The sequence below is a fragment of the Helicoverpa zea genome, chromosome 31, assembly GCF_022581195.2.
Source record: "Helicoverpa zea isolate HzStark_Cry1AcR chromosome 31, ilHelZeax1.1, whole genome shotgun sequence".
Classification (NCBI taxonomy): Eukaryota; Metazoa; Arthropoda; class Insecta; order Lepidoptera; family Noctuidae; genus Helicoverpa; species Helicoverpa zea.
The window spans coordinates 8671812-8689014 of record NC_061482.1 but is presented as its reverse complement, the minus strand read 5'-3'; the positions used below and the strand labels follow the sequence as shown (position 1 = coordinate 8689014).

Here is a 17203-nt window from a genome sequence, read left to right as displayed (position 1 = left end):
ATTATTTGTTTATTATTTGTTTATTTCTTGAGGAAACCTAGACTATATAGTCTGAAATCACCAACCCGCATTGAGCAAGCGTGGTGATTAATGCTCAATCCTGCTCCTTGTGCGAGGAGGCCTGTGCCCAGCAGTGGGACGATAAAAAGGCTGTAACAACAATTTATTTATGCATCTACATCTAATAATAACAATCCCTACTAATAACATAAATGCGAAAGTAACTCTGTCTGTCTGTCAGTTACGCTTTCACATCGAAACCACTGAACTGATTTTAATAAAATTTGGTACAGAGATATATTCCAGAAAGATAAAGATATATCTATTAAAGAATTATATATAATTAAATATAATATCTTTCAAGAATTCCAATTCAAGCTGATCTTTTTGGCACCCTCAAAGGGTCAGCATAATGAACGCATTGGTAAACATTTCATTGCTTTCGGTTTTGTTTTTTTTTTCAATCCAAAAAAAAGCCATCTCCTTTTTGATCAGTTTATATGCTACGTTATTTATATATATGAATATTAATAAGCAAAGTAAATTGCTGAACTGTTTTTCCTGGTAACTCCTCGAATGTGTAATAGCAATTGTTAACATTGTTAACACATAACATCATGAACGAGTATTCGCTCATTTGCACTTTCCTATAATGGATGCCGCATCATTTGTGTGCAGGCAGCACTGCCTCATGTCAATAATTTCGAGGCTGTGGTTCATACATTACTTATTATACTTACTCATCTTACATACAGAGTGTGTCGCCGATATATTTATACTAGCTTTTGTATATTTTAGACTGGCTTTTCCCGCAGTTACCAGGTCCCAATGGAACTATTTCTCATATCCGGATAAAGTATAGCCTTTGTCTCCCAGGGATAGTGCAGTTTTCCAACAGTGAGAGAATTATTTAAATCAGTTCAGTAATTTCGGAGCCTATAGGGATATAAAAGACAAAAAAAGTTTTCTTTCTTATATAAAACATCTAGATTGCGTGAGAGGAGAATACCTTCGTAAATATACAGGGTTACTGGTAAGTAGACCGCATCCTTTCAGGAGGTGATAGTATAGATCAATACGGACAAATTTGACCATGGCATACACTGGACAAAAGTTAACCCGTTTCAAGATAATCGAATTTCAAGATCAGTCGTCTTATGAAGTGATTCATTTTCTATCCAAAAACACAAAAATCCGCAAAAACGAGACTTAACTAATAATAAAAATTTATACGTGTACCTAGACGACTTGTAAAGAAAAGATCTTGAAATTCGATTATCTTGAAACGGGTTAACTTTTGCCCAGTGTATCCCATGGTCAAATTTGTCCGTATTGACCTATACTATCACCTCATGAAAGGATGCGGTCTACTTACCAGTAACCCTGTATAAGAATATAGTAATTCGGAAGGTCATAATTTTCGTCTCGTGGAAAATGTTACCGCCCTAAACCTCCAACACACTATAGATAAATTTTTGCTGTTTAAAATTTTTCAAATTGGAACACAATCTAGCTAGGTCCTTCGTATATAAACGTTGTCAAGCCAAAAACTCGGCAGGTCGAATGTGTGATGAAAAAGTATTTTTAGAATTTTATTAATAAACCTACGTTTGCAGGTGCGGAATCCAATCAATTGAATTATTCGTACCGATTTTCCATTTGTGGGCTGCTGCCACACAGGGGTAGCAATAAATACCTAATGTTTGACTGGTTTTTATTTCAGGGGTGCCGGTGGGGGAGGCATGTTCGGCGACGTCAATATATCAGCCATTTTGGATTCATTTAGTATAAGTTACGACAAAAGAGTAAGACCGAACTATGGAGGTTAGTATTGTATGGATGTATTATTCTTAGCAAATAATTATTTGTATTAACCATGGAGTCATAGCTAACACAAATAGTTTTCGTGTCTGTTTTGAAATATTCACACGTTAGTTCTTAAACCAAAGTTACCGAGGTAGATATAAAACATTAAAACACTGAATATTTGACGAAAACATCTGTTTTTGATGTCTCAATATTTACAGGTTCTCCACATTTCCCCATACTTTCTTATTCTGTATTTGAGCATTCCACGGTTACTGGGGAAATTCTGCTACTAGAAATTTATATTAGGGGCCTTAATAGGTAAATATCGCTAACAAATAATAATAAATCAATGAATAATATCGCCGGAATTGTTATAGCTAAGGGCGCCCTAACATTATCCTAAATAAAACAAAGCCATAAAACCGATGGACTCCACAAAGAACAATAGCTTTGATGTTATCGAGTTAGTGCGAAAACTAGCTTAGATATTACATTTCATAACCGCTGCAAGGGGTTATCAAGCTTCTGTCAACTTTTCTATATAATGTGATCTCAGGTTACATTAATTCACAACTTCATTATTTTAATGTAAGTCATATTTTATGGATATCAATAATTTTCAGTAACCTAAGTAAGAGAAGTTTGCACTTTAAGTAAGCGAATTTTGCACTTGATTTAAATTCGTATCTTATTTTACAATTAATTGATCCAGCAATACTCTGTACCTTTTGTTAGTGTCTATTAAAACTGTAGTTTTAAGCATCAACAGCCATAACTCGCTTCATAAGTCGTCGCCGTCGCATCTATTAAGTTCGCCAGAGCTCTGTGTGACTTGATACAGTGCTTAAGAAATATTCCTAACTAAGTGGAGAGTTTATTACCTACGGTAACTCAGAAATACAGTTATTACGACGGATAACTAACACTTGTGATGTGTTGTGTATTGTGTCGTTTTCAGGACCACCCGTGGAAGTGGGGGTTACCATGTACGTGCTCTCCATCAGCTCTCTGTCTGAAGTGAAAATGGTATCTTATTTTCAAAACAATACTAAAGACACAACGCATACTTAGCAAGATTTTATCCCTTAGCATTATCACCAGCATTAAACCGTTCATCGTAGCACCCGTGTCCACGGTTCGATTGCATTCGATCGGTGTAGGCGCGACACACGGCCATGCGGTAGACGTTCGCCGCACCGCTAGCCGCTATCCAGCCAGCCGTGCGTGCACCAGCAGCGACCACTTGACACCCGCAGGCACCCCGCGCCTCTCGCGTCTCTTTTGCTCTGCTCGCCCGGCGATGGGGCACGTCACCGTCCTCTGGTTTGGTTTTCACGGCGCGAGGCGCGCGCGCCACTCACGATTGGGCTTGATTGCAGGTCCGCCAGTGGAGGTGGGCGTCACCATGTATGTGCTCTCTATCAGCTCCGTCTCCGAAGTGCTCATGGTACTCGCCACTGTCAGCTCACGCTTGTCTCGGTCGCTCCGGCCACCGCGCCGCCGCGACCGAGCAGCCCCAGACACGAGGCTGCGAGCATGTCCGCGTTTGGTGGAGCAGATCGCCCTTTGTCCGCCCACTTGCTTTCTTATTATGTTTCCTGGTAAAATCGTTGAAATTACAGATACTAAAGGACCATGCCCATAACCCATGTTTTCGTAACATTCATAATAAAGAAAAATCGGTTATTCAGGGATTTGCCCATACCTCAGACATGATCACATCTTACTTTATTATAAATACCTATATTTATAAAAAAAATACGTTTCGGAGAAAAAGAGGTAAAATTATTAAGGTTTATTTATTGTTGTAATTTATAAAACCAAAAGCGAAAAAAACAAATCATGCTGTTCTCAAGTATTAATAACATACAGACTTGTATAGTGAAGCACAGGAACTAATTCGCGGCATTTGGACAAAACTAGAACAAAAAATGTTGATTAAGATTGGATTATTAAGTTAACTCACTAATTTTGCTTGTAACATTTTAGTTGATCAAATCACGGTGACAGTTTTAAACGCTGTATGTCACCTATAAATTATCGCGGCAGATATTATCCTTCAAACTGAATGTAGTCCTATGGGCATTGTTCTTTAACAATGAGATCATAATAAGAAAGGCAATCCGTTGAACCTTAAAATTACCCAGTTGTGTCTCCTGCAGTACTCGTAACTCCAAAGTTGCTGCCATTACAAGTGAAGATGTCTGTTCTCTGATTAATTTGGTTAAAAATTTTAGTGTTACAATTTATACTCTTGTATTAAATATTTTGATTGTTTAATGATGATTTTTTAAATCGTTGAACGATTTTAATTAAACATAGTTTATGTATTTAAGTGTTACATCTACCATTGTGGATTATTAAGTCAACTCACTACTTTAATGGTATGTCGCATTTTGCACAGGCTCCGATGTCATACAAAGGTTTATGAACGTACCTATATGATGTCAAAAGGAAACTTGACCGAAATAATGGTTCATTCGTCCAAGTATCGAAGTACAAAATGGAAACTAAATATGAAAAGACAGTGATACTTACAACATAAAAAGGAGCTAATTAAATTGGTGCCAGCATTTTATTCAATATGGTCTTATTCACGGAATAATCAAAAATTCACAGAAAACAGATCGTCATCACTTTTGTTGTCGAAATTCGATATCAAAAATACCAAATAGATAATAATATTATTTAGTCATAAATAGCATAAAATTTTCATTTTAAACTGGCAATGATTGCAACCTAAATATATGGAAAATTTTAAACTATGTTTAATTAAAACGTACGGGCTCTATGGACTTGCGATGACTGTATATAAATATCTCTTATCGTGACTCATTCTGTAGTTTGTTGTGAATGTACGTATTATGTGTATTTACTGAAATATTGCCAACATAATTATAACTTTCTAATCTCTCCAGTGACTTGGAACATCGATACTATCTGACCTTATTAGTTGAAATTATGCTTTCGTGAGTTTGCTGTTATGAATACCGATATCTCCTTAATACTAGCGCAGTGGTCAGAAGACAAAACCGAATTCGGTTTTCCAAAATGTCAAACTGTGGAAGCTTGCTAGGCGTATTTTTGGGTGAAGGACCCTGAAGTGGAAACCAAATCAAGGTTGGGAAGGTCACAATGAGACGTGACCCATGGCCCAGGGTGGGGAGGTTGCCTAATTCACAATCCGCAAACTCTCGATTCGACTTCATTATTGAACGTAATTTGTTCCACATCCAAACTTTATTGGTGGCAAGTTGTATACGTGCCGGCTTGTTAGCTTCAGTCAATAGAGGATTGCCTCTATCGAGCCGTGGGTGTCCGCCTTCACCGCCACCCACACACCTCGCCCTCCTGTCACTAGAGCACCCATGTCCCTGTTCATTCTTAGACCTCACCTGTGTTCCGTAGGCTTCATGTCACATTCACTCTCTCTGCACATTTTGTTTCTTTTCATAACTGTTTTAAGCTTATCGCTCAATTTGACTATTCAATGTAGTGCAGTGTCTATTAATATTCTCAAGTGTTATTTTTGTCCGAAGTCACGAAAACTAAGCTTCGGCTTAATTTTGTGTTAATTTTCAATTAAATTTAATTAGCCTCTTGGGAACATCTCTCGCAGTGTATCTATACTAAGACATTGTGTAGGATGAAATATTACTGGAACAACGCATGCAGATGTTAGATGTTTATCTATAGCTATAAAATTATACAATACAAAGTACCTGTAAAACTGATACCTTTCAACAGTACTTACAAGTTTAAAAGTTCCTACTACACATTCAAAGCATAGTTGAGAAAAGAAAAATATTTTAAAACCAAAAAGTGTTTAGTGGGAACTATATTTTCATGAAACTACATTCCATGGTACGTTTTCATTCAAACTGTTCATTTCTTGTATTAACTACCCATTACCATTCAGTTTAGATCATGAGTAACGTTTGTTTATGATTTAATAGTGGAGGTTTCCTTTCCCAGGATTTCACATTGGACTTTTACTTCAGACAATTTTGGACCGATCCCCGGTTAGCATACAAAAAAAGAACCGGAGTTGAGACTTTGTCTGTGGGCTCGGAATTCATAAAGAACATATGGGTACCTGACACGTTCTTTGTAAATGAAAAGCAATCTTATTTCCATATAGCAACAACCAGCAACGAATTCATACGTATACATTATTCTGGCTCTATCACTAGAAGTATCAGGTAAAACTAAGACGTATTTTGTTATTTATGCGTGATGTGACAGTGTGTTATATTTCGTTATAGTTGTTTGAATCAGTGGTATTATAAAAAACTGATAAACATTTCAGATTGACGATCACAGCGTCTTGCCCGATGAATTTACAATACTTCCCGATGGATCGGCAGTTGTGTCACATAGAAATTGAAAGTTGTAAGTATCTGAACTATTTCTAAATAATTATATTATACACGCCAATATGTGTGTGTTGTTGACTAACTTGTATAATAATCACAAAATGCTATATTTGAAGATACAATATTAATAATGTATTAGCTAACATGACAGTGTTGCTGGACAACCGCACGCTTTGTGTGTCAGTTGCAAAAAAACGTAATTTTGTTTTTAAGTATCGCTAAATATCGACGGCATCCATTAACTGATATTGATCCTGACAGTAAATGCAGTGCCAAGCACTTCTGGTTACAGATAAATTGAACAAACAGAAAACAATATTACTATACGTGTGTATTGTGTGCTCACAAAAGCAATCATTAATTTGATTCTGTACCACAATGCAAATTTATCACTAGGCTTACAGATATTGTGTTGTGATCACTTTCTTGTATCACAGATGCTACTCAGGGGTACCCTGTGAGCACAAGCGTACTACATAATCGTCGACACGTGCTGTGATTTCCCTCGTGTTTTCATAAGTTGGAACGTCTCCTTCTCGCATACAGCACCCGCAGAAGGCAGACTCGTAAATAGTAAGCCTTTGTTCTCACGAGCATTTAGCGAATGAAATGATACTGAGACATCGACGCTGAGTTATGCTGACCGGGTCTAAGGAGGCGGGGACGGTGGCGCCCGCGGGGACTGCACAACCACCGAGGGCCGTGCCGCAGACGAGGCAGCGCACGCGCCTAGGCGCACATCCTCACACCCTCGCACCACCACCGCTTACGTTACACGCACTACGAAATATTGCACTCGCATGATCTTACATTCAACGTAACGCTTGCCCTTTTATTCACATCGCTATTATTGTTAAACTATTTTCTAGTCTATACTCCTTATTTCCACTAATTAGTATCTTTTAATAGTATAGTTCATAAATATTTCGTGGTCCATTTACTGTCACTCTTGTAGATAGAACTATTTTCTATCACCCATGCTAGGTCAAACCGAGTTTTTAGTTATTGTCTCTTCCAATGTTCTTCCTCGGTTTGGCTTAGTTATGTCTCGCCATTTGAACCCGCGAGTCCTATCCTCAACACAGACGCGGCCGCGTGAGGGAAACGCGATGCTTATCAGCGTAAGTGATAGCGTTTTGTGTGTTTGGCATGTCTCCGGAGTCGGGTACACAATGAGAGACATTCGGTACCATTGGAAAGATGGGGTGACCAGCGTCGGTATGAGCAACGAGGTGCAGCTGCCACAGTTCCGGGTGCTCGGCCACCGGCAGCGCGCCACTGTTGTTACACTGACGACAGGTAACCGAACGCAATAGCCGCTCTCCCAGCACAGCACTTCCATAAGTCCGCCACCGACCCCGTCTCCCTCAGCCCGTGTGCAGACGATTGAAACCGCGACACAAGCACACACGCTAAACATGACACGACAATCGCACGACGGAACGCGTGAATCTGAACTCGCGACTCCCCCGCTCTTACCCCAACCGAAAGATGATTCGTGTTGTAAAACCCATTGCGATGGGCCTGGGGTTGTTTCATTTATAATGTCCGCTGCGCACAGTCGGCTACACCATGCGGGACATCAGATACAAATGGAACGAGGGGCCCAACTCTGTGGGTGTTTCCAGCGAGGTGTCGCTGCCGCAGTTCAAGGTGCTGGGTCATCGCCAACGAGCTATGGAGATCTCCCTTACTACAGGTACCTGGGTTTGCGGGGGAATCTAAGAGTAGGCAAAACAAATAATATGAGACACCACTACGTGGAACACTGGACAGAAACAGCCACGATTTTTATCACGTCCTGCTTTTGTATTATTGCACAAAACACTATGAGTGGTGTGAAATAGTTTTTTATGTCTTGTCCTAAAATTATTCTGTTGGAAAAGTTTAATATACCTTTATAATGTAAATTTGTCTTAAGTTAAATATTAAATCAAACCTCTATTTCTATTTTGACTATTAAAATGATAACATAATTAAATTATTTACGGATATCAAATACATTAAAGTCCTACCATAAAGCAATCTACAATATTTACTTTTGCTCGGACCTAACAGAAGCAACTGTTCTTTATACAGCATATTTTCATTTGCGATGATGGAATACTTATATGTATTGTAATTTACTTTATAACCTTTTACAGGAAATTATTCACGGTTGGCTTGTGAAATACAATTCGTTCGGTCTATGGGATATTACCTAATCCAGATTTATATTCCCTCTGGTTTGATTGTGATCATATCATGGGTATCATTTTGGTTGAATCGAAATGCCACACCTGCTCGAGTAGCGCTAGGTGTCACCACTGTATTGACTATGACGACGCTCATGTCGTCCACTAATGCTGCTCTGCCCAAGATCTCATATGTCAAATCCATCGATGTCTATCTGGGAACCTGTTTCGTTATGGTCTTCGCTAGTCTACTAGGTAAGAATCTTTTTTGCAATTACATCCTATCCACTGCAAAGCGACTGTTAATCAGTATCTAGAATATATATCTCTAATCTTAAGCGAATGTTTAATGCCAAGCGATGGTTTCACTGATACTAAAAGTGAACTCCTTATGGATGCATTTCTCTTATCTTTGCAGAATACGCTACAGTGGGATACATGGCAAAAAGAATACAGATGAGAAAACAAAGATTTGTGGCCATACAGAAAATAGCTTCTGAAAAGAAAATTCCCGTTGATTGCCCACCCGTAGGCGACCCACATACTTTATCCAAGATGGGAACACTTGGCAGATGCCCACCTGGAAGACCATCGGTAGGCAACTTTCGTTTTGTATGATACCTCTGCCATAGTTTTTCTGTTTCCATTACCTACGTCACAAATGTGTTCCAGGAGGTGCGGTTCAAAGTGCATGACCCAAAAGCGCATTCTAAAGGCGGGACCTTAGAGAACACTATTAATGGAGGTCGTAGCGGAGCAGAAGAAGAGAACCCAGGCCCGCCCCCACACATTTTACATCCTGGCAAGGTGAATATTTAAATAAATTGTTACATACTACGCGATTCTTATTGAGCTGGCGATTGATATGGCGTTGCGATAATAACTGTTTTAAAGGTTTTGCAGGTACGCTGAGCGCTAGCGATTAAATATGTACTTTGTCTGAATGCGTAATATGTTCAATAATAGCCGAGTATTTTAATCACCATACTTAGAAACATGTTTTAATTTTCAGGACATAAGCAAATTGCTCGGCATGACTCCCTCGGACATCGACAAGTACTCGCGCATCGTGTTCCCCGTCTGCTTCGTTTGCTTTAACCTTATGTACTGGATCATTTACCTTCACGTATCTGACGTCGTGGCTGACGATCTGGTTCTACTGGAAGAGGATAAATAGAGGGCGCTGTACATAATCCACTTATTTTCCACAATTGCAAGCTAAATAATAATTTGAAACAAACAATTAACTCTACTATTCCCCCTGTCAGAAAAGTACCTTTTGAAAGGTCTTGATGAATTTTTATTGTAATCGGAGAGACTTTGAATCTCGATTTAATTTTTAGATATTTATACATACTATAGTTAAAAATACTCATAACGTACAATTATGTAAATATTTCAAAGAATCAAAATTATGATGAATATGAACGATTTAGCATAAGACCTAGATCTTTTCTTGGAGTCCGAGGTAGAGTCCAAACGACTGACGCTTTAAGTCTTAATATATCACGTCATGCGACGTGTTGCTATTATTGATTTTAAACAAATTTAGTAAATAAGTTTTAATAGTAATATAATTTATTACGTTGCTACTTTAATATTTAACTATTTGAATGTGTAAATAAAATACAAAATTTCTTTGACTTTGTCGTAGTTGGGTAAAATTATTAGTAAAGTTTAGCAGGTTATGTCTATTCATAACTAGTGATGAAGTTATTATCTTACAATAAAATAGGTGTCCTAATAAAATTCTGATTAAATTTGTGTTTCAAAGTTCCTAAATTTAAAATATGGGGAATAGTTATTACGCCTCTACTTTTACAAAGTAAAGTTTCAAATTATTATCATTATTAAAGTGGTAAAATGAGTGGTCCTAATTCACAATAATAAGAATCTGATGCTCAAATTTCTCAGCTTACATTAGTTTTAGTAAACTTTTGTAATTACGTCATAAAATTAGTAATTCGTTCATTCTTTGCTAATATCGTTGTGACAATATCATTAGGAATTTTGTTTTTTAATTGTAGTTGCAGACCATTCCAATGTCCTAAACTATTTTTATTTTAATCGTAGTTTTATTTTATAACTTGTAAATGATTCTGAATGTTTTGAGCAATTAATTTTGCTTTACATCATTGAATGCGTGTTGAGTTTTGACCATTTTATTATATCCTTCGTGTTATTAGTTTAGTACCTACTTACTTACTTGATTCAAAATGAATTACCTATAGATAAATTGGTTACATCAAAAATCAGCAGCATTCAACTATTCTTAGAACATACATATTCCTACATATTCCTTAAAACATTCACCTATAACCATAAATCTATTCTTATTTCCATCATTATGTTGGAGCGATTCAGTTCCTTTAGAGGCATGCAGGCGCCAAATGTTAACAATTCTAAACCCAGCATGTATGTTCCCACTTTCGTCATATTGTATTTTCTCAATACATCGACTTCAAGTATCTAAGAAAGCTTCTGGTTTATTCTTTTCATCTTTATTTCGATTTAAGCTAAATATTTGATACCTACTTATTCACTAAAATATGGTATCCAATATTCAGATCAATTTTCTTTCATGAATATTGCGTAGACTTAGTCCTACTACGTTACGTTCACGTGTGTATTATAACTTATGTGCATTTTTTGTATTCAACGCCAATAATACCTCAACGCATTTCAATCAATACAACTAAACTCGACGTAGACTAATAACACTGAAAAGTGTGCAAAGCCAGTAGTAGTCGAAGAAAATGTTTAAACTATATTTAGATGCAAATGTCAAATACAATAGCCAGAATTTAGAAAGTTTCAAACGCAACAGTCACGATAATTTAATAAAATATTCGACCTTAGCGACTTAGATTTTCTCTTAATTTTTTTATATCTGTAAAATTTTAGTTGTTTTGTGACTCGCGTAAACCTTTTACATAATTTTAAATAGTAAACTCTTCCATCAAAATAAATTTATATATTAATAAAACTTCCATATGCTAAAACACATCTTCAAACGCCGATTGTTTACTTGTCATTATCAATAATAATATGCATTTCATCGTAAGCCGTATGTTCTAGATATGTAAAGACATAGTTCAGTCCTGTATTTAAATATTACCTCTGAGAATATTTGCTATTTCTTTACTAGCCGCACAATTAGTCCATGCAACGCTTTCTTAAATTAGTTCAATTTAGATGAATTAGCTTTTGCTCGCTAGTATTCTACTAAATCAGTAGTTAAAGCATAATTGAGCATTAGAAATGAGTTGTTAATTTGGGAATATTATTCGTAGGCTAGTCACTGTAAAGGTGATGGGTGCCGAATAAATGTTCCTAACTTCACAACGGTTATTACTTCTCGTACCCTCAAATATCTGACAAGCAGGGCTCCTGTCTTCAGCTACGACACGCAACGGGACTGCTGTGCGTCACGGGTTCCATATGGTTTAAATTAAATAATATTATGACATCCTAAATATTGAGGTAAGCTGGAACGAACATAAGTTCAGATTTACGAGTGCATTACAAAGCGCAACCATTTATGAATGAATAAGGCCAAAGTAAATTTTAGTTCTATTAAAAGAGTGTTAAGACCATGTACTAGTGCATACTAAATTAGAAGATTTGGACAGAAGAGGGCGAGTTTCTATTTATGAGCCATATAAGGTGTTCTGCTGATTCTACATGCCCTCTACGAACACGTCTAAAATGTACAATATTATATCAGCAGTCCATCTTATCTACCTTATGGAACCTGCTCGTAGGGAATTTATTTCCTGGTGGAAAAGTAAAAGGCTAGATTTATTTATGTTTAAAATATCAAATAAGTGTGATAAATATTAAATCAATTCCCTTAGAAGTTAGACGTAAATTATCAAAAGTGAAATCACTTCGATGTATCGAAATGTATTCTAATAAAAGCTTGATTGTTTTTTTATTATTTATTAATAAACATATTTTGTGGTAGAATGTAAAAAGTAGATACTGTACATTTTGGATGACTCATTTTAGGCAAACATTATTATAATTATGTACTGTATAGGTACATTTTAGGCTGTAATGTACACACGACATTATTTATTATAAAATCATATAAATAGCACTCAGAATATAAGGCACCATGTAATTAATCTGTGTATTCACTTTTATTTCATTGCAATTAACTATCGAAGTCTGTTAAATTACTTAATAAAAGTTATAGATTAAGAGCATATACATATATGCTGGTAGTAAAATAAATGAAAGTAGGTTCTAAGACGCGACATCGGCCACGTCTCTCCGAAACGAAATTCTAAAATATTTGTCTAGTGACTAGAAACTAAGTTGAAGACACTTATTTCTAAGAAAGTTTATCTTAGATATTGTCTATAATATGTGTAGCTGTGCACTTTCAGAAGTAAAGTCCCTTGGCAGGGAACGCTGAAAAATGTATTAATTCCATGTTTTACCTTTCAGATGAACGACACAAACTAGCACTTATTGATTTATTGAAAGCAAAACTTAAGTAGATGGCAGGGAGATTGACTGTTGTACCATTGTTTATTCTAACAAGTATATTCAATTTTGTCAGCCTTCTCTGGATATCTTTAAGTATAGGGTAGCAAATAAAAACGTAGCTATACTTTTTTATATTTATCTTTTTACACCACTTATACACACACGATATAAAAACAGGAATTTGACTAGTATAAATTGATTCAAATTTAAAATATGAAATTAAGTACCTGATACAGAAATATATTTAAAATATATTTCAACATTTGTTAAATAACTGGTAGGTACGTTTGACATCAATTAGATAATTAGCGCCAAAATTAAAATCTAAGATTCGCTCAAAACTTTCACTAATCTAATATAATTGAGTCAGATAGCCAAAATCATCAGAGAAGATCAATGTTGATCATACTAATAACATCAGATAGGCTTCATTATTTTCATAACACGAATGCAGAAATTTAGTCAGTGACAATTTATACTAGTCTTTGCATAACTGAAAACAGCTTCACTTTCAGGTTACTCCCAAACGACGTAATTTTATGGTCTTTCTTTCTTCATCTAATGATGAAAAGACTTAACTCTGACTTAACTTTGGATCTTACATCATGCTCCCTTCGTCAACTTAAAAATCGAATTTGAATAACTCTGTAATCGTAAGAGTACGTAAAAATAAAAATGTTGTGTCGTGCTAGATATGTATATTAGAATTTAATGTATGTATTTTTTTTCTACGTAGAGGCGTCCGTTTTTCTGGAATATTTGTACTAACGATGCCATAACTACTTATGAAAGCCAAAATGTAAGTTTATCGAGATTTCTTATTCTTATGGTCGATTTAGTAAATAGATAAAATATTTGTATGAGTTATCTCCATAACAGACAAGGGTTCTTTAAATGAAAAGACAGCATGTACTTTTACCATTGCTGAGTGGATTTTAACACTATATTTATACCTAATTAGCAGCAGTGAAAGTCTTTTTATCCATTAGAAATTATTTTGAGAGTATTTACCATTGAAATAGTTTTAAAATAAAAATATATTGCAAAGTTATAAGATAAAACACCAAAAATGCCTACCAAGCTGTCAATCACAATTTTTTAATAATATAAGATAATATACTCAAAACATTACACAGTAAGTAGTATATAAACCGTTACCCGATTTGGATTTTTATTATCAGTATGGTGTTTTTGTACGACGTTTATATAGCATTTAAAAGGTTTCTTTCAACTAAGTTTACTTTAAGTACTGTACTGTAATACTATATTTTTTTATTTGCTAACAATCCTAATGTAATCCGAAGAAATGTTTCATAACAGCACTTTTACAAAAATGATGTCACAAATCCAGGGATTCATATTTATCTTATCTTCAAAATAAAATTCAAACATTCGTAAACTGATTAACCCAGGATTTTTTTACCGCTTGATTCATCGATTTCTAAAGTTCATCCACTGTAGGCGTATATTTCAAATAGGGACGCTTTCTTTATTGTAGTACCTGCTAGGAAATATTATATATTTTGTCTAGGTAATGGCTAAAGTGCTTTGAGGTCATGTTGAAGTAAATAATGTAAACAATTTATATTGCAGCAGCAATTATGATCAATAGTCACAAACTCAAGCAAAAATCCACACATACATTTCTCACTTAGTGACCTATTATGTTGTTACATCATTATTTAACATCCAAAACGCTTACAGAGTTTTTTAATATAACGAGCTACTAATTATGAAAATGTATAAATAGGTATACCAATATTTTATTATTATTAATGTTTATTTATTAGTGCTATATAACCTGTTTTTAGAATACCATGTTATTTTTCTCCATAAACTATGAAAATGACATGATATGTTTTGAAAAACATCTTTACATCGATATTCTCCGTTAAAATATTTTTAGAAATATAAATTTTGTAAGTTGTATTTCATAAGGTAACTATAAATGTTAATAATAACATGCAATAATTATGCGCTTTTATTAATGTTATTACCAATATTAAAAGTGTACCCTAACCCTTTAAACAAATAGATTTTCTCAAGAGACGCTAGCTAAATTTAGGAAGTGGTTACAGAATTGAATGATACTACCTATTGAACGCACGTGTCTTAGATATTATAGAGTTTTATAAATTATAGATTTACAATAGTATAAATAACCAAATGATCATGGATGGAGGAATAGTTGTCACTTTTAAAATGATGTAGCACTTTATCGTTTAGTTTTATTGGATAGGTCTTCTTTAAATGGACTATTGCTTGTGAGCCATATTTTTGGTACACGTATGCTTACCACATATTAAGCCAAATGTATCTTCACTACTTATTCTCTTGAAGTATTGATTTGTTTCTATTGCTGATGCATACAGTTATACTTTGAAAAATAGGAAAAAGCCGAAATTCATCTGACCTGTAATTAAATCTTTAAATCTTTATTGAATCATAAGTGTTAAAATCTTTAATTATTGAATTGTTTGCATAATTGTAATGATGATTTATTCCGTTTTCAGTTAGCTAAAAAATAATTACTTGGTAATACGTAAACTCATAGACTTACTCGTAAATATATACACATATGATTTACACAGTCATTTCACTTTTACCTAAAAAGGTAAAAAAGCAAGAAACTAAGTAATTTTATTAAGTTTGTAGGAAGAGAATAACAGAATTTAACAACTGTTGCACACAAGCTTTGTAGCCTATAACTGCATCATTTATTTAAAATAAACTCTTCAAAACTGCTGTCATTCCTCCCTACCATATCAGACATTTTCTTCCTACCACTTTCAATTAGTTATTATCAGAATATACTTATAATGATAGGATAAACTACTAACATTTAAGTTACCATTATTCATGACTATCTCCAGTTTCTTCCAACTCTACTGAAAGTAATTCACGATTCTTAATCGCCTTCAATAAATAACTTCCGCACGTCTATATCAACTTTATTTAATGAATAATATTATAAATTAACTAGTACTTAGTAATGTTAACTGTATTGCTCACAAGTAACATAAACGTGTATTGGAAAATTCATCTAGTCTCGGACTTATTGCACGCTACTAACAATACTTACATACCTACTTTCAGATAAAATAGTGATTAAGTCTGCTCTTATTATTTGAATGAAAAACATAAACACATTGAAAAAAAGCCAAGGAAAACGATTTGACACCACGAATCGTATTTTTTTATCAAACATTTTGGCAAGTTGCTAGTAATTTACCCATATACAAGTTGCTAGAAAGAAAATATATAGAACAAATAGATGATTTTACAGAAATAGAGTATGAACAATATGTAATCGTAGTATAAAATAGAAGGAAATTAGAATAAAAAGGATATGACAGAGTTGATAAGGATTGATCACATATTGGTAGATGTTTATGTGAAACATAAACCTTATTTTTGACCATTTGTTTTGGAAGCTTGAATTATGACCTAACACCGTTCTGTTGGTAGGAAATGAACATGTAAACATTACGATATTTCAGCTGATCGACTTATTACACATTAATTGACTGTGGCACATAAACTCGTATTCGTTATACAATGCATAGTCTTCTTTCTACACTAAGTCCGAAATAACATGGCGTGTGTAAAGTTAGTCGATTGTCTGCGCAGTCAAAAAGCTACATAACTTCAGATTCGCCAAGCTATTTTGGACGTCCGGCATACATACGCTTTACAAGTACATGGTGAAGTGGCATAGTCGATACTGAATCTCAAAACTATAATGTGTTTTCGATTTTGTTAATGTAAAGTGAACACTCAGATTTAATTATTCTTTGCTACACTATTGTCATTTGTGTACTTAGGAATTATTATTTATATGTGAAAATGATAAAGAGGAAATAAAACATTTTTCAAATAACGACACTTGTGTTTCTTTTACCATTTTTGTTACTTTCAATACACTATTTCTTGACATTCCTTAGGATCTTAACCTAATGTTTCAATTTCTGTTAGCTTTCAAAGTACTTGTTTCACTTGTTTGTTAAAGCCTTCTTAGCAAGTTATGTCTGTGTTACGAGACTTCGCTCTTTGTCTGCAGTATACGTACAACCTAATAGGTAAGTGAAAAACCCAACGATAAAATTGAAATTGTTGGAATATACGCACAATGTACGTATAATACCTCCTTTACAAATATCCAAGATTATATAAAGCATACCTACTTCAATCATTCGTCAAACATTCAATCAATCAATGTTCACTTTAATCGTACATTCTTACATTCGAAATATAACAGTCGTCCAGGATACACGTGTTTTCTTTGTCTCACCTGCACCCATATCCAACAGAAATAAAGCATATATGTACATAAATAAGAAAGAACAG

General features: G+C 34.8%; 1 protein-coding gene across 2 annotated transcripts; it reads left to right on the top strand.

Moving 5' to 3' along the window:
* The first annotated feature begins 1730 nt into the window (after nt 1-1730).
* On the top strand, nt 1731-16736 carry LOC124645097 (gamma-aminobutyric acid receptor subunit beta-like). 2 transcript variants are annotated; one of them, XM_047184840.1, is made up of 9 exons: nt 1731-1824; nt 2768-2835; nt 5785-6011; nt 6119-6201; nt 7747-7884; nt 8330-8614; nt 8778-8953; nt 9032-9166; nt 9372-16736. In XM_047184840.1, exons 1-9 carry the CDS (start codon nt 1743-1745, stop codon nt 9534-9536), a joined length of 1359 nt encoding a protein of 452 aa, XP_047040796.1. In that variant the 5' UTR covers nt 1731-1742; the 3' UTR covers nt 9537-16736. The 2 variants fall into 2 exon arrangements, with proteins under 2 accessions (XP_047040796.1, XP_047040795.1); XM_047184839.1 differs by lacking the exons at nt 1731-1824; nt 7747-7884 and adding an exon at nt 7347-7484 and having other exon boundaries at nt 1991-2835.
* The last annotated feature ends 467 nt before the right edge of the window (nt 16737-17203 follow it).